Source organism: Taudactylus pleione, unplaced genomic scaffold (genome assembly GCF_031769625.1).
Source record: "Taudactylus pleione unplaced genomic scaffold, aTauple2 ptg000393l, whole genome shotgun sequence".
In the NCBI taxonomy this organism is placed as follows: domain Eukaryota; kingdom Metazoa; phylum Chordata; class Amphibia; order Anura; family Myobatrachidae; genus Taudactylus; species Taudactylus pleione.
The window spans coordinates 6977086-7002546 of record NW_028284794.1 but is presented as its reverse complement, the minus strand read 5'-3'; the positions used below and the strand labels follow the sequence as shown (position 1 = coordinate 7002546).

At 42.4% G+C, this 25461-nt stretch overlaps 1 protein-coding gene across 1 annotated transcript in view; it reads right to left on the bottom strand.

The window, feature by feature from the left end:
- The window catches only part of LOC148507436 (galactose-3-O-sulfotransferase 2-like), a 58937-nt gene that overhangs the window by 16749 nt on the left and 16727 nt on the right, over nt 1-25461 (bottom strand). The window contains exon 2 of the mRNA XM_088446098.1: nt 12340-12400. Within this exon, the coding sequence (XP_088302224.1) occupies nt 12340-12400 (61 nt within the window). The remainder of the gene's footprint in view (nt 1-12339; nt 12401-25461) is intronic.

The window sequence follows — 25461 nt, the reverse complement described above, 5'->3', positions numbered from 1 at the left end:
GGCCGATGCCCAATGTCATAGTAGAGGGCACATACAATCCCAAATGACAAAGTTCAGGAAAATGACCTTGAAAAAAACATTTAAATCATCTGAAGAGAAACGTAAATTTGCCAATATGCCATTTACGACACGGAGTGGCAAGGAATGGCTAAGGTCTTTCCCTATGTTCACGACTAGTGGTTCAGCTTCACATGACGATGGAAGCCCTACTCCCAGTAAAAAAATCAAACGAGTTAAGCTGGCAAAAGCACAGCGAAGAACTGTGCATTCTAAGAAGATATCACAAATCCCCAAGGAGAGTCCAAGTGTGGTGGTGGTTGCGATGCCTGACCTTCCCAGCACTGGATGGGAAGAGGTGGCTCTATCCACCATTTGCACGCCCCCTGCAAGTGCTGAATGGAGCACCCACAGTCCACTTGCTGATATGCAAATTGAAGATGTCACTGTTGAAGTACAACAGGATGAGGATACTGGTGTAGCTGGCGCTGAGGAGGAAGTTGGCGAGGAGGATTCTGATGGTGATGTGGTTTGTTTAAATCAGGCTCCAGGGGAGACAGTTGTTGTCCGTGGGATGAAAAGCCCATCACGGTCATGCCTGGGCAGAAGACCAAACATTCCACCTCTTTGGTCTGGCAATATTTCTATCTAAATCCGGACAACAACTGTCTTGCCATATGTACCATATGTAAAGGTGGAATAAGTAGGGGTAGGGACATTAACAACCTAGGAACATCCTCCCTTATACAGCACCTGCAGCGCATTCATAAAAAGTTACAGTCAAGTTCAGAAACTTTGGCTAAGACCGTAAGCAGTCCAGGGACACCCAAATCCCGTTGTCCTGTTGTTTCCAAGCACCTGCATACCACACCATCAACTCCCTCCTCATCAATTTCCACCTTAGTCAGGATCGGAAGTAGTCCTGCAGGCCAAGTCACTGGCATGACTGACTCTCCTATCCGGGATTCCTCCGGAGGATCCTGCATTGCTATGCCTCCTGCTGCCGCTGCTGCTGGGAGTCGTTCATCATCCCAGAGAGGAAGTAGGAACACCACTACTTTTACTAAACAATTGACCCTCCAACAGTCCTTAGCGAGGAGGATGAAGTATGACAGCAGTCATCCTGAAGCAAAATGTATAACTGAGGCCTTGACTGCTATGTTGGTGTTAGACGTGCGTCCGGTATCCGCCATTAGTGCAGTGGGATTTAGACAATTGATGGACGTAGTGTGTCCCCGGTTCCAAATCCCGTCTAGATTCCACTTCACTAGGCAGGCGATACCGAGACTGTACAGAAACGTCAGAAAAAGTGTCCTCAGTGGCCTGAAAAATGCCGTTGTACCCAATGTCCACTTAACCACGGACATGTGGACAAGTGGAACAGGGCAGACTAAGGACTATATGACTGTGACAGCCCACTGGGTAGATTTATCACCTTACGCAGCAACAGCAGCAGCGTCACCAGTAGCAGCATCTCAGAAACGCCAGCTTGTTCCAAGGCAGGCTACGCTGTGTATCACCGGTTTCAGTAAGAGGCACACCGCCGACAGCCTCTTAGAGAAACTGAGGGAAATCATCGCCCAGTGGCTTACCCCACTTAGACTCTCCTGGGGATTTGTGATATCTGACAACGCCACCAATATTGTGCGGGCATTACATCTGGGCAAATTCCAGCACGTCCCATGTTGTGCTCACACAATAAACTTGGTGGTGCAGAATTTTCTGAAAAGCGACAGGGGCGTGCAGGAGATGCTTTGGGTGGCCCAAAAAATTTCTGGCCACTTTCGCCATTCAGCAACTGCATGCCGAAGACTGGAGTGCCAGCAAACACTCTTGAACAAGCCCCGCCATCACCTGAAGCAAGAGGTTGTGACGCGGTGGAACTCAACCCTCTATATGCTTCAGAGGATGGAGGAGCAGCAAAAGGCCATTCAAGCCTATACATCCACCTATGACATAGGCAAAGGAGGGGGTATGCACCTGACTCAATCACAGTGGAGAATGATTTCCGTGTTGTGCAAGGTTCTCCAGCCCTTCGAACTTGCCACACGTGAAGTCAGTTCAGACACTGCCAGCTTGAGTCAGGTCATTCCCCTCATCAGGCTTTTGCAGAAGCAGCTGGAGAAAGTGAAGGAGGAGCTAAGACGGAGCGATTCCGCTCGGCATGTGGGACTTGTGGATGTAGCCCTTCATTCGATTTGCCAGGATTCCTGGGTGGTCAATCTGTTGAAATCAGACCACTACATTTTGGCCACCGTGCTCGATCCTAGGTTTAAAGCCTATGTGTTGTCTCTCTTTCCAGCTGACACAAGCCTGCAGAGGTGCAAAGACCTGCTGGTGAACACACTGTCAGCTGAAGCGGAACGTGACACGTCAACTGCTCCTTCTTCATTTTCTCCTGCAACTGGGGCTGCCAGGAAAAAACTTAGGTATCCTAAGCAACCCACTGGCAGTGATGCAGGGCAGGCAGGACCAAGTTTGGACATCTGGTCTGGACTGAAGGACCTGGCAACAATTTATGACATCTCTACTGTCACTACATATGATACTGTCACCATTGACAGAATGGTGGAGGATTACATCGGTGACAGCATCCAAGTAGGCATGTCAGACAGTCCATACCTGTACTGGCAGGAAAAAGAGGCAATTTGGAGGCCCCTCTACAAACTAGCTCTATTTTACCTGAGTTGCCCCCCCTCCAGTGTGTAATCCGAAAGAGTGTTTAGTGCAGCCGGGAACCTTGTCAGTGAAAGGCATAGGAGGTTGCTTCCACAAAATAAAGAAGATTATGTTCATAAAAATGATATATCAACTCTTCCAGGGAGACCAGCCTCCAGAACGTACAGAGGGACCTGTGGTGGTGGATTCCAGTGGGGACAAGTTAATACTCTGTGAGGATGAGGATGTACAAAACACTGAAGAGGGTGAGGAATCGGTGGATGAGGAGGATGAGGACGACATCTTGCCTCCGTAGAGCCAGTTTGTGCAGGGACAGATTAATTGCCAGCTTGTTTTGTGGGGGCCCAAACGAACCAATCATTTCAGCCACAGTTGTGTGGCAGACCCTGGCGCTGAAATGATTGCTTTGTTAAAGTGTGCATGTCCTGTTTATACAACATAAGGGTGGGTGGGAGGGCCCAAGGACAATTCCACCTTGCACCTCTTTTTTTCTTTGCATTATGTACAGTTTGGGGCCTAGTTTTTCAAACTGCCATCCTGTCTGCCACTGCAGTATCACTCCTAGATGGGTCACGTGTTTGTGCCGCCCACTCGTGTCGCTTAGCATAGTCATCCAGCTACCTCGGTGCAACCTTTTGGACTTAAAAACACTATTGTGAGGTGTGAGGCGTTCAGAATAGACTGGAAATTAGTGGAAATTAAGGTTATTGAGGTTAATAATAGCATAGGAGCAGAAAAACCAACACATTCTGTGATTTTAGCTGTTTTTATGCTTTTTAAAAAAAAAATACAGATCCAAAACACAAAACCCAGAACCCAAAACACGGAAGGGTGGTTTTGGCAAAACCAGTCCAGATTCAAAACATGAAGAAAGATCCAGATCCAAAACCAAAACACAAAACACGAAAAGTGGCCGGTGCACACTCCTACTTCATACCAATTTCCCTAGGAACAGGCTTGTTAGTGACAAGTTAAACTTAAAGCATTACTAGCAAATAGCATCTGCACTTGTGAGTTTCAGCCATTAGCATGAGATTCCAAACTTTTTTACCTAACTAAGCTTTACTAACTGCAACACTTTACTGTTAATTCATCTAGGAATAAGACCATTCCTATTAACTAAAGATTTCTCAGAGGGTTATTTTTGTGACCACACAGCAGAGGAATCTTTTTGCATACATGACCCCGGGTTCAGACTTACAAAGTGCACCACCAAAAAGAATGCAATTTAGACTATACACGGTACGAGATCTATGAACAATAACGATATCGTTCAATGATAAATCATTCATATCATTAATTTTTATGCAGTGAACGACCAACGAATGACCGACGATGCGAGTTCCCCCATGGACGATAACGCTATCTATGGTCGTCCATACATGCTGACCAACTTGGTTGATTTAATTTAATTTAGCATTTTCAGAAATGTGGCAGGTTGACTTCACTGAAACATATGTATCATAGATATCTGTACAGTGTGTACACCCAACATAGTTTGTCCTGTACTACAGAAAAGTTCAAGGCAGCGATATCATTGGTTGTGCAGATTGTACCGGGTGTATGCAGCTTTAGTTTGTTAAGAGCTGTAGAGAAATAAAGATATGGGGACATACTGTATTGTGAGTTATGTTTGTGCTTAATGTACTATTTAAATTCTGCCATAACTCAGTGAAATGTTACTTCCACTATTGCTCAAAGGATAACTGTGTATAGATGATTTGGTGTTTGTGACTCTATTGGGTATATTTACTAAACCTCGGGTTTATAGAAGTGGAGATGTTGCCCATAGCAACCAGTCAGATTTTAGCTATTATCTTCTATATGGTGCTAGATCAATGTTATGTAGAATCTGATTGGTTGCTATGGGCAACATCTCCACTTCTAAAAATCTGCATTTTAGTAATATAACCCTGCCATAAGTCAGGGGCAGGTACCCTGAAAACCTTTTGTTATTTTCTTTTGATGTTGTGTTATAATTCTGCCCACACAGATAAACAGACAATGATCTGTGCAGTGCCCAGCAAGGTCTATTGAGAAGGGGCCAGTACGACTGAACTCGCACACTAGGCCTGATTCAGAGGCGCTCACTGTTTGCGAGTGCTCGCTCTGAATCAGGGCGTTTTTTTTTTCTATTTTCCACCTCAAGGCCGCTCGCATAGCTGTGGGTGACCACCCACAGCTTGTGCGAGTGGCCTGGCTATGGTCACGATTATCGCACGACGAGACCCTGTGGTAGAGTCTTGGATCCCACAAGCCCGAGTGGACTTCCTGCTCTAATAGAGCAGGAAGTCCACTACTGACATCACCAGTGATGTCAGTAGGGCCGCCCACAAACTCTAGGCATTCCTAAGGGAATGCCTGCATTTGTGCTGCCACCCCCCCTCCCCGCCTACAAAACGGGGTGAGGTGTCATTCACCATCGACAACCGCCCCATCTTGTAGTGAGCCCCGGAGCGGATGAACTTCAGACGCTTGCTGGGGCTCGCACATGCGTCCACCGGAGGTGGCGCATGCGCAGGTGCAAAACATTGACCCGCTTGCGAGTGCTGTGTGCTCGTGAGTGGATCTGAATCAGGCCCACTATATGGCACGATACCATTGAATCAAAATAGCCAGGGAAACACGATTCTTAGTAAATCCATGATCTGGGGCATAAAAAACTCATGTGAGTCATTGCAATGCCCAGCGTGTTTACTTTAAACACAACCAGACACAGGGCCTAATTCAGACCCACTCGCGAGCGCTGAGCGCTCGCAAGCAGGTCGATGTTGGCCAAGTGCACATGCACACGACGGAGGCGGCTCCGTCGTGCGCATGCGCGAGACCCGAGTAACGACAGCCAAGCTGTCGTTATGGGTCTCGCACCAAAGGGGGCGTGCTGTTGATGGGGTGTGACAGCATGCCCCCTTTGGTGGGCGTGCTGGGGGCGTTTCTGCCCAGACGGAAGCAATCCCATGGGAACGCCTACCGTCTGGGGCCGGCCCCACTTACTTCACAAGTGATGTCAGTGGGAGTGCTTTTGGCTCTGATAGAGCCAAAAGCACTCCAGGGCTTGCGGCAACGAGACCCTACCGCAAGGGTCTCATCGCATGCCCTATGGTCGCGATGGTCTTGACCATCTCGACCATCATTTTGGCCGCTCGCTATAGCTGTGGGTGGTTACCCACAGCTATGCGAAAGGCCAGGAGGCCGCTATTAAATTCAGAAGGCCGGCCCTGATTCAGAGCGAGCGCTCTGTCAGAGCTTCCGGCTGTGAATCAGGGCCACAATTCTTAGTAAATGTAACCTAAAGGGGTATATTTACTAATGTAAAAGTTTTTAGAAATTGAGATGTTGCCCATAGCAACCAATCATATTCTACTTAACATTTAACTACCACCTTCTAGATGATAATAGCTGGAATCTGATTGGTGTTATGGGCAACATCTCCACTTCTAAAAACTCTCACTTTAGTAAATATTTGTTATTTAATAATGTATATATTATGCTAATATAAAAGAAGGCAGGAAGTCCAAGGTATTTAAATGTAATTTCAAGTATAGTAGTTTTAAATAAAATAGATCTGTAAAAGTTTATAACTTATATTAGAGGTGTTTCTGAGTTTGCTTCTAGGGGTTGGAGTACATACAGTAATAGACTTGGGTGATGACTATAAGATGACCTTAGTAACCAGTGTACTGTATATTTAATAAGAGTTATATTATACCTGGCTACAAAATTGTTTTTGGTGGTTTTGAACCTTTTGTTTCTAGCCTCATGCACTAGCCCTCTGTCTTGTTTCTCAATGTAACAGAACAATTTAGTTATTCACTCACCGCTTTAGAATATTGTTTGGAAAAAAATTCACTGTATATCCAATGGTCAACAGAATAATACATAAACCCAGGATCCGTACTCTGTAGTCTTTAGGGAACCTCATTCTCCTATTATAAGATAATGAGAATATGTTACACAAAGATGAGCAGATGTTATCACACAAAGATGGCTGCACTTATTCCAATGTTCTTCAAAGGTGGCTGCACAATAGATGTAATAACTCCACTACCATGCAGAGGTATCTAGCCTATTGTTAGGTTGAGACCACAACAGTGGCTGCACTAATCATGTAATTCCACCCAAGGGCTGGTGGCACTAACTCTGCAACCTCGCAGGGGTGTCTGGCCTAATAAAGCATCAGTGGCATAACTAGGGTATTTGAAGCCCAAGGCAAGATGAAAAACAGAGCCACCCCGCCCCAATATGTGCGCGTGTCGAAGGCGCGCATGTCGAAAAAGTGGCAGGTACATACCACCAATTCTCATCACTCTGGGAATATTCCTTTCCATTCCATATGCACTTTAATTTCCCCCAGTAGTGGTGCCCCTTTTGCAATGCCCCCAGTAGTAATGCCCCTTATGCAATGCCCCTAGTAGTAGTCCCCCTCATGAAATGACCTTACTTGCAGTGCCCCTTATGCAATGTCCATGTAGTAGTGCACCTTATGGAGTGTCCCAGTAGTAGTGTCCCTTATGCAATGCCTCCTTTTGTAATGCACATTATGCAGTGCCCCCTTATACAGTGCCACCAGTAGTGCCCCTTATGCAGGGCAACCAGTAGTGCCCCTTATACCACCAGTAGTGCCCTTATATAGTGCCCCCAGTAAAGCCCCTTGCACAGTTTCCCTTTTATAGTGCCCCCAGTACTGCTCCTTACACAGTGCCCCCAGTAGTGCCCTTGCACATAAAACACAGACACACATTATAATAACCTGAATCCCTGCTCCTGCACCCACCGCCATCCGCTCCTCTGGTCCCACTTGGCACAATGGGAGAGACATCATGACATCTCTCCTTTCACCCACTGTGGGAGCCAGAAGGCGGAGATCAAGAGTTAGTTCCAGCCTGGCTCTGGCGCTGGGTGCAGCAGCCAATGAGAGTCTATCTGTCAGTGAGTATACTACCCAGCAATGTTGGCGTTGTGTTTATTTTACCATGTAGTGTGGACTGCACTCAGGGCCTGATTCAATACGGATAGCTATTTCGATCAAAGCTGTGATTATGTATGCAGTCTCACTGTGAAAATTTGCTAATGATTGCATTTGCTATGCCATTGCAGCCAAACATAAGGAAATCCACTTTACCTTACACACATTCATAATACTTTGCAAGTCTGTGAAACCATCGGTAACATTAAGTACAATTGGAGCCTCAGGCACACTTGCATAAGGCCTGACATTACACAGGAATTGCTAACCTCATTGCAAGCAGTGAAAGCCCAAGCTGTGTATGGCATCACAATGGCTAATTTATGCAAACCCCTGTAACAGCATTCAAATGCACTGGCATGCCTGCGTTTCAATGACAACCCTCCCATCACCACCCCAAATGCTCACTTCCTGTCAATCACTTTGTGATGGGTCTGCGTAGTTACTCTGATCACAGTCCAATTGCAGTGAAGCCATCACACGGGTTGGGTATGAAATGCCATCTCACTAAATCCCGACACTTCAAGTTCGAACGCTGAAGATCCTGACTGGAGCTGGTAAGTACCCTAACCCTCCCCTCTCCCCCCTAACCCTCCCGTAGTGGTGCCTATCCCTAACCTCCCCCCAGTGGTGCCTAACCTCCCCCCAGGGGTGCATAAACTCAACCCCCCCTCCCCGCACCTAAGCCTAATTCTACCAAGGTGGTGCCTAACCCTAATCTCTCCTCAGAGGAGACTAATCCTAACCCACCCTCCCTGCACCCTAACCCTAAACCTCCTGGGGTGGTGCCTAATCCTAAATCTCCCTGGGGGTCCCTAAACCTAACCCTCCCCCCATGGCTAAGCTCTAACACTGCCCGGTTTACCTTCATTCAGGAAGCCATCAGTCTAGATTCTGGTGTCATAATATAGATGGGCATCAGGATTTTGACACCTGTCTTTAGTCCCCCGTTGGTATTTAGATGCTGGGATTTAGTCAGATGACTTCCCGGCCATCGGCAATTTGACTGTATCCCCTTCGAGTTTGTGCACTGCAATGCATACAAATGCACAGAATGCAACAGTCGGCAGATTGCGTACATAATTGCAGTTGTGATTGGTAATGAATCAGGCCCTCAGCAGGGTTTGTACTACAAACTAAAATCATTAACCTGGGCAGCAGTTGGTGGCACCACTGGACTGAAGGCGCCCAGGGCACATGCCCCACCTGACCCCCCATAGTAACGCCACTGGATAGGATGAGACCACAGCAGTGGCTGCACTAATGATGTAATGTCACACAGGAGGTGGTGGCACTAACTACACATCTCTCTCAGGTGTCTGGTAGGATGAGACCACAGCAGTGACTGCACCAATGCCAGGATTTCCTCCCACAGGAAAGCTGCACTAGTGGTAGAACAATACCCACAGATACTCTCCTATTTTCAATATAATACAGAGAGCATCATTGACTGCCATATAATATAGAGAGCCTCAGTGATTGCCATATAATATATAAAAACTAGAGATGAGTGGGTTTGGAAACGGAATCCACCAGAAGTTTGCATATCTGAGTACTTTTTCACATCAGACTTGGCAAAACATCATCTTCCCGGCATCAGATCTCACATGATACTGCCAGCCATAATGATACTAGTACTTCAACATCTACTAAAGCTGGTGCTCATGGGCATAAGGGATTAAGACAGGACACCGGAAATCAAAACACTATTTCAAGATGTTAAAGAAGGAAATATCACTTCTAATAAATAAGTGAAACTTTACTGCTAAAAAAAACATAAAATTGCCAGTGTTGGTTCTACTAGTGCTACTGCTGTTTCAGGTACTAGAAGAATGCCTATTTTGGAAGCTAAGGCCAAATGCAGTCAGGCATCTTCTTCTGTAACCTCATATTATAATAATGATTATTAAGCAACACATTTTCATTCTGAGGACCTGAATCAGTATGGATCACAGCTGCGTAATTGCACACAATGAATCTGCGAAAATATGCTAATGCCTATCAAAGGTCAGACAGTATAGAGACACCCATTGCTACTTTCTTTCATCCATAATAACTCACAGTACTGCATATACATTGGTAACATCGAGCCCATCGGCCCATCATACACAATTACAGCAACTCTGACCTGTTGCAGAAGTTGAAAGTCCTGTCGCACCCTGTGAATTCTTAAGCTGCATATGCCATCACTGTGCCCAATTTATGCAAGCCCATGCAACGGCATTCAAATGGATAGACACGCCTGCATTTCTGCAACCACTCCCCACATTACCACCCTCAAATGCTCATGGCCTGTCACTCACTCTGCAATGGATTCCTATCTGCATGCATAATCTCAGTGTGATTGCAGCACACATGCAGTGCACAGTAATGATCAATCAGCTGAGTTGCATACGTAGTTGCAATTGTGTACACTGCTTTATTAATCAGGCCCTGAGTCTAGTAGAGGTGCCACCTTCAAAATAGACAAATCAGTGCCCCCAAAAAGAAGAACATTAAGGCTAAAGAACAAATTGTGTGTTTACAAATCCCTGAGTAGAGTCTAGGGGTGTTCATGTTAGCTATGTGTGAATCTGATATTTCTGATACTGTACTCAAAGAGAAGTTCCTTTTGCCTTTTCTGCACCCTCTGCAAATGTAGGGATGAGCAGTTCAAGTAAAGATGGTGACATTATAAATTGAGGATGCTAGTGTGGAAGTGCAACAGGTGGAAGAGGGGGTATTTGTGTATTACCTGATGCTAATGAGGATGTTGTTTGTGTAAGTCACCCACCAGTGGCAGCAGTTCTTGTTTGTGATAAAAAGAAAACCATTGTTATGCCTGGGCATAAGACCAGGAAAGACATTGCTTGGGTGTGGAGTTATTTTTACCCAAATCCTGACAGCATTTGTGAAAGTACAGTATCTATACCATTTGTGAGGCCAAAGTTAGTAGAAGTAGGGATGTTCACCATCTAGGCTCCTCCTCCCTGCAAGTTCATGCAACTTATTTAACAAACTTATAATGATTTGAAATATAATAACAAGCAGTCATGTATCAGCTTCCAGCAGTTTGGACCAGCACATTTAATCTCCACTGCCAAAACCCTCATCATCAACCTTCTCATTAATGACTGGAGGTAGCCCTTCCAAAATATTGTTTTGTTGAGGCCCAAACAAACCAAGGATTTCAGCCAAAAAAGTGTCAGTCCCTGTCGCTAAAGTGCTTGGTTTGGTAATCAGTTCATTTGCTTTTTAATATCCAACAAATGTGTGGGTGGGAGGGCACTTCCATTTTTCTTCACTTTTCTTTTCATAATGGGCTGTGTTTTTGGGAGGCATTGGGGATGGTCTTTTTTTGCATACACAAACATCTTTATTGATTATTGTTTTAATACACTACTACACATTTAAAAAAAAAAAAAAAAAAAAAATTAATAATAATAATAATAAGTTACTATCCAAGGATTCCAAACAAGAATTAACCACTTGCCTGGCATGGTCGTATCAGATACGACCATACCAGACTGGGATTTCCCTGACATGGTCGTATCTGATACGACCAGTCAGAAAAGCTCTATGGGCGGCTGCTGGAAAATAATTTTCTAGCAGCCGCCAATCACAGAGGGACCTCCTGGTCCCTCTGCACACTTTGCCCCTCCCAGTGGACCGATCACTGCAGTGATCGCCCAGCCCAGCGCCGGCAAACCTCCCCCTGCTGAGAGGACAGGGTAGAGAAGACAGCACTGTCCTTCTCTCCCTCCTCCGGCAGTTAGCAGCAGCCTAGCGGCTGCTGACTGGGCAAAGAAGGCAGCAATGCTGACAGCGCTGTCTTTCTCTCCCTACTCTGGCAGTTAACAGTAGCCCAGCAGCTGCTGACAGGGCAGAGAAGGCAGTGCTGATAGCGCTGTCCTTCTCACCCTCCTTGCCGGCTAGCCGCAGCCCGGAGGCTGCTGACAGGGCAGAGAAGGCAGCGCTAACAGTGCTGTCCTCCTCTCCCTCCAACTCCGGCTAGCAGCAGCCGCCGGGCAGGGAAGGTAGCGCTATCAGCGCTGTCCTTCCCTCACTCCACCCCCTCTATCAGCAGCCTCTCCCCATTGACGATAACCCCACCCCCATAAATAAATCAAAGCTCTGGCCAAAATACATATATATATATTATATATATATATATATATATGTATATATATATATACAGATATATATATATATATATATATATATATATATATCTGTGTATATATATATATCTATGTATATATATATATATATATATATATATATGCACATGTATATATATATATATATATATATGCATATATATATATATTTATATACACACGTATATAGATGGCAGACCCCAACCGATGTTAAGGAAACATCGGTAGCTGTGGTCACAATTGATGTTTCTATCGATGGCCAACTGTACTATATAGCATAAAAATTGGCAATTTTATGGTATACAGCGCTTAAAAAAATTTTTTTTTTAGAAAATCGTGTTGGATAAGTTTTAAAAAGCTGTTCCTGACCTAATTCAATCATAAAAAAACAACAATTTTGGAGCGGTTTTTGGAGAGAGAATTCATCAGTTAAGTGGTTAAAGAACATTTCACAAGTATTAGGAGGTTGTTCTGCTGGCCATACTAACCCTCCTCCATAATAAATTTTCTATTTCAATCAAACAATTATATTAACATACTAATAAATCCTTAATTTACCTGCCTTCCACTACATGCAAACTCCACCTCCATTTTCCTGTACTACCCTTGTGCCTCTGATCTAGTTATTGATTAATGAAAACATTAATGAAAACATTTTTGGATTCTATGGGGTCATATAGTTTATTAAACTGCTATCCTTTCTGCTACTGCTGTGGGCAATGTTTCATAGCTGTGCTATAGTCTTTTAAATTGACATGTGTTGCTTAGATTAGCCAGCCAGTCTTTGGACAATATTGATGAACAATAGTGTGAACTGTGAGGTGATCAAAAATTAAGGGGAATTGACTGGAAATTATTGATGTTATTGAGGTTAATAATATTGTAGTCTCAAAAGCAAGCCTAAATTACATGACTTTTGCTGTTTTTCTCATTTTTTAAAAAAAATACAGATCTAAAATTAAAACCAAACACTTGAGGGTGGTCTTGCAAAACCAAAACACAAAGATGAATCCAGATCCAAAACCAAATCATGGGGGTCCATTCACATTTAAAATAAAAATAATGTCCTAGCTCACTGACTTATCAATGCCCAGCCCAAATCCCTAGACCTACTGTACTGTAGAAACATGTATTTAAGGGAGTATATTACTTCCATGATCTAAGCACCCACTAACATTTTGAAATGTGACTCCTAAGGGGGTGAAAAGGGATAAAATGTTTTCTTCCCACATGCAATTTCCTGACTCATCAATGCCAAGCCCAAACTTTTAATGCAAATAAATAACACATTTATATCTTACTATAGCATATATAAATGTAAACACAGAAGTAGGAAAGAATATATCTATTAAAGTAACAATGGAGATCGAAATAGGGCATATAGGCTACACCAAAACTCTATATGTTGGAACTGGCAAAGATGATATATTCTTTAATTCAATTGTCTCATTGACACCATATGGCTCCAGAGTTTTCAACCTAAGTATCCAGTATGCCTCTCTTTTGCATAGTATATTGAATGTATTTACTCCTCTAACTGTACTCTTAATTTGTTCAATCACTTTAATCTTAATCTTGCTGATGTCACCTCCTACGCAAACTGACGTATGTCTTGATAGACTGTGTACAGGAGTTTTCTTCAGAATATTTTTCTTATGTACTAAAAAATGAACATTTAATGTATGTACACATACTGGTGGCCACAACCACATTCAACAATATAAATTACATAATTGGAGTTACAGTTAAGGAAGGTTTCTATGCAGAATGATTTTTGTGAGGTCTTTGATAGAAAGACTTTTTCTTTATGTTTCACATTCTTACAAGTCATACACTCATCTCTTCCACATTGAAAGAAACCAATTGGTTTCTCTGGTAGCCAACTTAAATGATCACCCATATTTTGTCCATTATTTTCTTTTTTATTGTTCTTAACAGTTTTATTTTTATTTTTCCCATACATACACCAATCTGGGCTCACTAGAGGAAGAGCTCATCTGGGGCGGTGGCTTTGGGGTGAACCTGGTCCTCTATGGCAGATTTATAGATTATTTATTTTATCTTTCGGATGGGGACATCACCTCCATTCACATATTTGTTAATCACCTTAACTCCAATATGTACAGTATGGTCTTAAATTCACTAGCACTATTAGTCAAACACACATACAATTCCTGGATATTGCACTACTGGCCACAGAGGGATAGATCTATACTGAAACAGACAAAAAGGTTGATTCTAATAATCACTGTCATCTCCATTGTTACTTTAATAGATATATTCTTTCCTACTTCTGTGTTTACATATATATATTTATTTATATATATATATATATGCTATAGTAAGATATATTTATTTACATTGTAGTTTTACCCCTCCTATCTCTCATATATATATATATATATATATATATATGTTAGTCAAATGACTCAAAATGGATAATTTATGATGGGAACCTATAATACTATTTGTGAATCATATCATGTATTGGATGTTGTGATTCTCCCATATAAACTATATGCTTAGTTGTTACAATGTATGTATATAATCTGACTATTTGTGGATATAGTATAAAACTAAATCTCTAGAACATCAATATCAATTCAGGTCTATATATGGACTTAGATTTATTATTTGTTTTCTATTATTTTTATATGTATTATATATATATATATATATATATATATATATATTTGTCATATTATATGTATTTTTTATTTATTATTATTCTTTATCCATTATTATGGTCGTAATATCCCATACTTATCATTTTTTGGGGGGTAAATATATTTTTTCCCCTTCCTGTAGATCGGTTAATTATAATAATCTTTATGTTTGATACATATAGATATAGTATGGACATAATTATCCCATATTGGTGATCATAAATTTAATTATAGGTGTTAGTGGTATATTTGAGTTCCCTTATTCGGCAGTCATGGTAAACTAATATTATGATGAATTATTCTAATATATTTATATATGTAGGCACCTCAAAGTAAGATTTAAATAATATATATAATTCTAGAAATTGTATTTTATATGCTCCAACATAGTATGTGAGCTTAGAATGTTTATCCTCCAAAACAGTATCAATAGGGATGTTAGTAGTTAATTTTTTGATTAGGATTGAAATTCAACCAATCCGCACGTACCAGGATGAATAAAACAAAGCACCAATGGGTAGACAATTATCCTCTGATGAAACCGCCATGTTATAGGGCGGAGAAACGCATCAGGTGACTGTTGGAATGCAGGTGGAATGCTAACCGGAAGCTGGAAGTCCGAAACCAGAAGTAGCGGAGCGCGAGGCAGCCAGCATGTCCCAGCTGCATGGTATACTGTGAGTGGTGAGGAGTGCCACGATTCAGCTGTAGAGGCCCCTCTGTCTGAGGACCCAAGCACCCCCGGACCACTTGATACACGCTGCAGGCACATCAACACTAAGTGCCCAGTAACTGCCCCATTCAGCCAGGATCACATAGTTTCCTCCCCCTAATTTTGGGGTAAAGGCTAAGATTATTACACTCAAATCCAGTGGATTATTATCAGAAGTGGATGGATGGTAATGTACTAAGTACAAACACTGACATAAAGTGCAGTAATATCAACATTACTTATTATTAATCTGCATACTAACTGGCTGTGACTGGACACTATTACTAACCCTTTCTATTATATGCCTGCTAGCTGTGACTGAACATCTAAACTTATGCTTTGCCTCATATACTCCTGCTAACAAGACCGGTGCTTTAACAATACAATTATAAGTGTATTTTTTACATGTTACTGTGGAATAGGTTTGTTAAATGTATGATTTGGTTTTTTATATATGGTCTGAGCTGAATCCATGCTATAACTGTGGCTATTAGCCCTATAGATTATTTTCCATCTGTGTATATTTTTGGTATGTTTTAAATGTTTTAATTGTATAATGTGCAATAAATCATAATATTTCTCAAACCAGCAGCCGTCTACAAGCGTTCCCATTGCTTTTAATTCTATGAATAAAGGAAGAGTATATATTGATATCTTGGAGAATTACTGGAAAGTCTATATATGCATCTGCCGATAGGTGCAAGGTTGAGTCCTGAGATGAGCTGAATAGGTGTTGGACAGCGTCCAGTGATGAGCTGAATATAGGTGCTGGGCTGAACCCAGTGATGAGCTGAATACAGGAGCTGGACAGTGTCCACTGATGAACTGAGCACAGGTGCTAGGCTGAACCCAGTGATGAGCTGAATACAGGTGCTGGGAGCAGTGAGAATCTTTAGGGAAAACATGATACACAGCAAGAGTTCAAAACAAAAGGGTGCTAAGCTATGCTCAGTATAGCCAAGTTCTAGAGCAGAGGCTGAGTAGCGCTAGAGTAGCAAAGTTCCAGAGTAGAGGCTGGGCAGCACCCAGTATAGCAACAACAGGAGCAGCACAGAGCAGAGAGCTGGCAGGAGCCAAAAGGAGACCTAGAAGAGACGTTGCACAGACACTGACTGAGTGTCTGTGATGAACTTTTATACCTAGTGTCATGTTGATTGGAGCATGTGGACAGCTGACCACAAGGGACCTTAGGATTGGAGATCTATACACACACCTGACAGAACCAATATGGCCACACCCATGCACCGGAGTATATTGGCAGAAGCCACAGGACATGCCAGCAAATGTAAGACACAGAAAGGTGGACATCCCTCAGACAGAGCTAAGTAACTTCACACGGTCTACACTGCACACCACAGGACGAGCGTGCCAGAGTAGGCATTTGAATCTGTGCATGCGAGACACCCTAGGACTTGTTCGCAGTCTGATAGTCCGGGTCCTGACACTATTGCTCTTTTAAAGAAACAGACTCAGGGTTCTAACACCTGATGCTTGTTTAGTTGGTGACCTTTGCACTCCCTATGTTTGGCAGGTCATTTAGTTAGCTTTGATATGGGACTCTATGTCTCTGGTCAGTTTTCGGCCTTTGTCTCCCAATTTATGGCTCTTATATGTTTCTTTTCACACTTAAAAAGGTGCCCTTACCTTACTAAGAGTTTTATCATTGTTAAGGCCCTTTATGGGTTGGACTCATTCTGCTCCATGACAAGTCAAGAAGAGATGGCCAATCGACATTCTGCTTTTTGTTTGAGTCCTGTTATCAGTCCCTTTTAGTGCAGTTTCTGAGTTTAACATTTACCTTTTTCAATCAGCATTGCCAACCATGCTCTGCTTTGATGTTTGTATTAGGGAGAGTGCAATGCTGTGCAAAATCAGGCATACTAAAACAAAACAAATGGGTGGTGGCCATTGAGTCTCCCTGATGGCTTGCACTGATTTACAGACTTGCCCGGTTTCTCTGGCCAAGGCATACTTAGCCTTACGACCGACTATTGGGGGAGCATATTTAGTACAAGAGATGTGCATGGACCCCCATGCTTTGGTTTTGGTTAGAATTCAGCATTGTGTTTTGGTTTTGGCAAAACCACCCTCCAGTGTCTTGGGTCAGATATGGTTTTGGTTTGGTTTTGGATTTCTTAAAAATCAATTTAACAGTTAAAATCATGTAATCCAGACCTATTTACAGGCAATCCCAAACCCAAGCTTGGTTTTTAAATCCAAACTGACAGCAGACCCGACCCGACCTGGGACTTGGTTTGACTTGCAACCCCAAAGTGATTCTGAACTGCGACTCAATATGAAAAGGAACCCCTAAATTTGGGTGTTTTCATATTTCAAGAAAACTGAACAGCACATCTCTAATTAGTACATGCTGATGGTACTCCCCTTCACACTGGTCTCTCTCTGAGCGATTACAGGACTCATTCATTTCAGTTAGCTGCCGTTACATCTGCCCCATCTGTGCCACAGACCATGGTGCTTGTCCGATGGAAATCAGGTTGTTATAAGCGCTTTTTAGGTATGTTTCTACTGGTTGATGTTTTGTTGCTTTATGTTTTCCTGCTGTGTTTATTGTTGTCCTTATTGGTTTTTTATTGTTATTTTTGTCTTCCCTGTCACTGCTACTCGGGTAATACTCATCACTTTCAATAGTGAGAGTCTTGAAGGATTTAATTTTTTTTGCCTGATTAGATGGACTTAATTTGGCCCCCCAAAAAGTCCTTCAGCCAGTTTTTGTTTTCACGCCTCACCAAGATCCAGTGTTTTTTTTCCATCTAGGTTTATGAGTTCAAATTTCTAGAACTTCGAACAATGGTTTGTCACAAAACCCCCTACTGTATGATTAGCTCTGAAGAAAGTTGCTGGAGACCTACATCCTAAATGTCTGCCTATTAGATGCCCCTACTTAGAGTACAAAATCACATGGGTAGAGATAGAAATAGTGTGGTTAATTAGTAAGGCCCATACTTGTATATAGACACCATTACATATAATCATTTTGTGATAATGTGGAAGTGAGAAGCTAAAATACATATGTAGTTGTATCAAGGTGAAAGTGGTACATAACAACAGTGGAGTTTTTTTTAAGAAGAACTGAGAGCTTAAACCATAAGGCAGGAGGGGGGGGTCCAATGTGTCAATCACATATGGTTTATCCTATTAGATTAAGGGGTGTTGTAACACAGGATTTATCTGTAGCCCTACTGGGACTAAAACCTCTTTGGTATGGATTCCCCCTTCCCCTTCACTATTGGTTTTTCTTACCTGTCTTTTCTGTTTTCTTGTTTTTTTGGACATTATCTATTATGAGTATGCCGGAAAGCACGATGGAACAGCTAATAGGTTGTAAGTTTAGAGTTCAAAGTTATACTGTATTTATATTTGTTTTGTGGTGCACTTACCTTCATGACAACTCTGGATGAGTTGGATACCCATGTTATAGTTGTGTGTTTTCGGGGAACTCGTTTGTTTTTGCTTACAATGCAGGTTTATTAGGTCAGTAGTGCATTGTAGATTGTGTTGTGTTCTAGACCATCCCCTGTTGCCACCAAATTGTTTTTCTTTAAGTAATCTCTATTATTCAAAGTAAATTGTTTATTGGAAAAAAAGCTAACCTACTTTGCATACAATATCCTGTGTCAATGTGTTTATTTTAGAGTAAGTTATATTAATATTATGGTAAATTTATGTGATTGACATGCGGGACCCCCTTATCAGCCAATAGTCAATTTAGAAGTTATTTTTTATTAATCCAAATTTTAATCTTAGGCCCGTATTCAATTAGAAGCGAAAAGTCGAGATCCGCAAAAAAGTATCGCCGATTGCGACTTTTCGCCAGGCGGAAACTTATCTCCGTATTCAATTCCATCTGCTTTTCGCGTACGCGGAAACACAATGCAGTGTAATAGGCGGAAAAGATTCGCCTCTGAATAAGTGGAGAAAAAAAGTGCTAAATCGCTATTTAGGGTTGCAAAAGGTGGGGATACCACTCAGCACCCTTGTAACAGCTGTGTGAATAAAAAAAGTGAGGAACTCCCCAAAAAAGCCCTTTGAAAAAGGGGGCAAAAAAGTTCAAAGTGGGGGTACAAACTTAAAAAGTAGCAAAATAGGTTTTGGGGGGTCTGCAAGTATGGGTGACGCGATTTTTTCATTGCAGGTGTTTGCTGAAGGTACACTTTTTACGTATCTTATAACTTCACTTTAGCAACTTTTAAATATGCTAGCAACCAAATTCAAGTACCCCAAATTTCACAGGAATACTTATTTTCGCCTAAAAAACTGCTTAATGCCATTCTTCACCACTTGTGAACAGGTGCGCCAAGAGGGGGGGAGCGGGTACAGATTAGTTGGACCCGGGCTTGCTGAGGGTCCCGGCGGAGGCCCGGGTCTGGCGCCACCGCCCCCCCTTCCCTCACAGCAGCCCAGCAGCCACAGCAGTCTCCTATGCCTGTGGGGGGGAGCGATCACACTGATTGCACCCCCCCTGGCATTGAGCAGGGCTGAGGGGGCTCAGAGCGCCCCCCTCCCCAGCACGAAGCGCTGCTTCATGGTGCTGCAAACCTTTTTTTTTTGGGAAGGGGGCATGGCCACACCTTCCTTGATTAGGCCATGCCCCCTGTTACCCGGACCCGCCGTGGCTCTTAGCAGGCCTGCTTGTGCAAAGATGCTAAATAGTGGCAATTGTGCGAGCTTAAGTACTGTACCTCAAATTGTTTCATTAGGGCTAATCGGGCATTACTACATTGATCCTCAAAGTTTCCGCATCTTTTGGGGGGTTCAGCCTGATTTCCCCAATTCTGACACCACTTTTCACCTGTTCTGACATTGCGTATCTCCGTTTTCACGTCTTTTGGAATTGAAGAGGGCGAATCGCCGGTACCTGCACGATAAGTTTCCACGGCTAAAATTTGCAATGTAGGCGAAAAGTCCAGCAGGCGAAAAAGTATTACGAGTGTGAAACTAATTGAATACAGGCCTATATTGGCTATCTACCTGTGTTATGAAGAGTGACAAGTCATACAATATACACATGGTATCATACAGTACACATCAAAGTAGTGTAAGAGGGAAAAGAAACTATTTTAATACGAAATAAGTTTTTCATGCAAAACAGGTGTGTGACAGATAGATATAGTATTAATGTGAATGTTTTGTAACTGGAAAATGAATGGTGCTATCCAACCTATATCTCTCTATATAAAAAGGTCAATGTTGAAGTAGTTTTATCTAAAATGAGTTTATTCTCTGAACAACATAAATACATTTACACAAAAAACATTATGCTATTGGATGGATATAGTAGTCCACTTCACTATATTATTTATGTAGTAAGAAGGATGAAGATATGATTATTGTTCTTGTATCATTGGATCAAATACTGTATAAAACAAAAAGGGATTATTTCTGCACTAGTCACTATATTGAGGAGAATAAAGGACACACTGAACCAGTGAGAAGTGGTGGATTATAATATCATAAAACCACCAGGACAGGGCTGGGCTGGCCAATGGGGTGTAGCCATGGCCCCTACAGTGTCGCATCTGATAAGCACAATGGGTTGTGGACATGCTCCCTGATGTTGTCCATCCAGGGGCTGCTGTGTCTGTCCAGGGGTGCTATTTTGTCCATTCAGGGGCTGCTGTGTCTATCCAGTAGTTCTCTGTTGTTCATCCAGGGGCTGCTGTGTCCAGCCAGGGGTGCTCTTTTGTCCATCCAGGGGCTGCTGTGTTCATCCAGGGGTGCTCTGTTGTCCATCCAAAGGCTGCTGTGTCCAAACAGGGGCTCCTGTGTTCATCCAAGGGGTGCTGTGTCCAAACAGGGGCTCCTGTGTTCATCCAAGGGCTGCTGTGTCCTTCAGGGGTGCTCTGTTGTCCATCCAAAGGCTGCTGTGTCCAAACAGGGGCACCTGTGTTCATCCAAGGGCTGCTGTGTCCAAACAGGGGCTCCTGTGTTCATCCAAGGGCTGCTTTGTCCTTCAGGGGTGCTCTGTTGTCCATCCAAAGGCTGCTGTGTCCAACCAGGGGCTGCTGTGTTCATCCAGGGCCTGCTGTGTCCTTCAGGGGTGCTCTGTTGTCCATCCAAAGGCTGCTGTGTCCAACCAGGGGCTGCTGTGTTCATCCAGGGGCTGCTGTGTCCTTCAGGGGTGCTCTGTCAGTCTGTGGGTGCTCCGTCCATCCATAAAGAGGCTGCTGTGGTTGTCTAGGGGTGCTCTGTTCATCCAAGGGTGCCCAGTGTAAAAAAAAGCTAATAATATAATTTAAAAAAATATATATTTATTTTTGTGCTGTACTGTAGTATTTTATTTTTTACTTGTCGAAACTTCACGATCCAGGCTGGGATCCGAGTCCAGCTCAGGTTTTCATGCCTGACTTAGATCACAAAATGAGGTCAAACGTCATCCTCCCGCTGTCAGATTCTCATGGGTATTGTATTATATAAAGGTCCCCGGTCCCCGGTCATCTGCGCCATTTCACTCTGGCTTTTGGAGAGTGTAGTGAATGGATGTCCAGGGGCTGCTGTCTCCTTCATGGGTGCTCTGTCAGTCTAGGGGTGCTCTGTATGTCCACAAAGGGGCTACTGTATTGATCTAGTAGTGCTCTGGATGCTCTGTCTGTTCAAGGGTGCCCAGTATAAAAAACAGCTAATAATATAATTAAAAATATTTTTTTTTTGCTGTACCCCAGTGTACTATATTATTATTTTTTGTTTTACTGTGGTGCTGTCGGTCAGACTGCAGTGTAATATTCATACACATATTGTGAGAAACACTGCAAGTGGAAATGCAGTGTAATATTCATACATGTATTGTGACACTGTAAGTGGTAGAGCAGTGTAATATTCATACATGTATTATGACACTGTAAGTGGTAGCGCAGTGTAATATTCAACACATATAGTGACAATGTAAATAGTAGTGCAGTGTAATATTCATACACATATTGTGACACTGTAAGTGGAAACGCATTGTAATATACATAAAAAAATACTATGACACTGTAAGTTGAAATGCAGTGTAATATTTGTACACATATTGTGACACTGTAAGTGGAAATGCATTGTAATATACATAAAAAAATATTATGACACTGTAAGTTGAAACGCAGTGTAATTTTCGTACACGTATTGTGACACTGTAAGTGGAAATGCATTGTAATCTACATAAAAAAATATGAAACTGTGTGGAAATGCAGGGTAATATTCATACACATATTGTGACACTGTAAGTGGTAGTGCAGTGTAATATTCAACACTTATTGTGACACTAAGTGTAAATGAGTTGTAATATACATTAAAAATATTTTGATGCTGTAGGTCATTGATACCGCAGTGTAATATTTAAAATTGGTACAAACTGACATGTGTGCTGTGCCCCACTCCATTCATGTTTGTTCATATGGAGAATGATTAGTTGAGAGGAGAGCAGGAACCACATACTAGTGCTGGAGCTGCTGGCAGTGCAACCAGTCATGAAGATACTACTGCGTCTTCATCATTTACTAAAACTGATGCCCAAAGACAGTCAGGGTATCAAAAATCAAAGAACCAATCTTTTATATCGGTAAAGATAAAAAGTCAAAGGGAAAGTTAGCTGCAGAAAGACATAAAATTGGCAATATGCCTTTCACCACATGAAGTGGCAAGGAAAGGCTAAGGCCTTTGCCTTTATTTATGACTGGTGATTCTGCCTCTTATGATGATGTAAGCACAAGTGAACATGCTGATATAGAAATCAAGGATGCTTCTGTGGAAGTGCACCTGGATGAGCAGGATATTTGGGTAGCTGACGCTAATAAGGATGTTGATGATGAGGATGTTGTTGATGAGAATATTGTTTGTGTAAATCAGGCACCAGTGGAAGAAACAGTAATTGCCCATGAGATGGAAAAGCCCATTGTCATGCCTGGGCACAAGAAAAAAAAATCCAGTTCTTATGTGTGGAATTATTTCTACCCAAGTCCGAACAACAATAGTCAAGCCATCTGTACCCTTTGTAAAGCCAGATTAAGTAGAGTTAGGGACCTTAACCAACTAGGATCCTCCTCCCTGTTACATTATCTGCAGCGCATCCATCAAAAACTTTTTGCAAAATTCAGACACTTTGGCTAAAAAAATAACAAACAGTCCAGTGTCAGCTAGCTCCCTTCTCTCTGCTAGATCCAAGCACCAATCATCTTCACCATTAACACCAATCATGAAGCGATTGATTTGTTTGGGCCTTCCCAAAACAAGCTACCAATGTGCAGCTGACATTGCTGGCAATGATCTCTACATGCACAAACTGACTTTACAGAGACAAGATGTTGTCACCATCATCATCCAATTCCTCACTCTCATCAGTGTCTACATCACCTTCACACAATATTAATTTGACCCCGCTGGAATCCACCATTACAGATGCCTCTTTAATTTTTGGATATGATTGATGGTAAAGGTCTTCATCATAGAATTTGTAGTTCATTTGGAGGAACATTAACTTTTCCACATTATGAGGAAGTAGCCTCCTTTGCCGATCGCTGAAAACTCTTTCTGAGTACAAACTGGAGGGTGGGCAGCTCAAGTATAGCAAAGCCAATTTGTGCAAGGGCCTCCAACTTGTCTTTTTTTCTGCCAGTAGTCATATGGACTGTCTGACATGCCATTTGGATGCTATCATTAAAAAATTTAAAATAGTCCTAAACCATTCTTGAATGGAGACCATATCAGATGGAGTCATGGTAGAGGTCTCATTAATTGTAGGAAATTCTTTTAGACGCAACCCAATTTGGTTGTGTTGACTCATCTGCATCACCTTTTGGTCTTTTAGGAAAGTTTAGTTCTTTCTCGGCAGATGCACTTGCTGAAGAAACTGAAGGTGAAGCCATCACTGCATCATGTGTCACTTGAGCTGTCAATTTGCTTACCAACAGATCTTTGCATTTCTTCAGATCTGTGTCCATTGGGAGGAAAGACACTATGTATGACACAATGTATGACTTAAACCTAGGATCCAGCACGGTCGCCAAAATGTATTAATCCAATTCTAAGATCCTGACAACCCTTGGATCCTGGCAAAGCAAATAAAGGACTTGATCTACAAGTCCGACATACTTAGCAGAATCACTTTGTTTCAGCTCCTCCTTCAGTTTCTCGAGCTTCTTTCCAACAGTCTAATTAAGGGAATTACATGACTCAAGCTGGCAGTGTCTGAATTCACCTCACAGGTGACTACTTTGAAGGGTTTTAGCACTTTGCACAACATAGTAGGGGGGTAAATTTACTAAACTGAGAGTTTGGGCATTTATTCTCACTCTTAAATTTACTAATGACAAACTTGGGAAAGAGATCTCCTTTGCTACAGGAAAACACTAGAGAGTTAGCAAACTCTCTTCAATTCACCATCAGGAAAACTCGAGAACCTTTTCACTAGTGAAGATAGGATTTTGGAATTTACCAAGCAGAGAGTTTCTAAACTCTCATGAGATGTGAAAACTCTCTATAAAAACTTGTGAAAAAATACACCTGCCTGTGATCTGACAGTTTGGCAGAAACATACACAGATTGCTGTGATCCATATATGTTTCTGCCTGTAAATATAGAAAAAAAATGTATATATCAGAAAAAAAATGACATAGGGTTACCCCCCAAAAGTCTAACCAGCCCCAGGCTTGCCAGCCAGTCCTTGTTTCTAAAATTATGGGGAACAAAATGTGCAGGGTTCCACTGTAATTTAGAAACCAACACCAGACTCAAAACGGCCAGGCTGTAATGGCACCAGGGCATTATCTGCCCAAGCCGGGGATCTCAGGGAAGGTGGGGACCCTCAAAAAAGGGGTCCCCCCTCTCCCTTAACCCCTTGGTCTGAAGCCCGGGGCTCTTCCCCGCACCCCTGGAGCATAGGGTATGGGTATAATAAAGTGGGGAAATATAAGTAAACTATTATATTTTACAGAGGGACTACAGGTGCCAGCATGCCTGCCCTTTGGCACTTGTGGAACTACAAGTGCCAGCAGATGGGCGGCATCTGTACCCCCTCTGTAAAATAAATTGTTAAAGAAAGACAAAACACAAACACCGTGCCAAGTATAACTTTACTACATACTCCTACCCACTCACACATACTTACCTATAGCAGATTATTATTATTATTATTATCCTTTATTTATATGGCGCAACAAGGGTTCCACAGCGCCTAACAAGTACAAAAACAAAGTACAGAAACAGTACATAAACAGTTGAACAGAACAAGAAAACAGTGACATACAGTACAAGACATTGCAGGACAAGTACATGGTACATAAACATTGCTGCAACAGTAGCAGGATG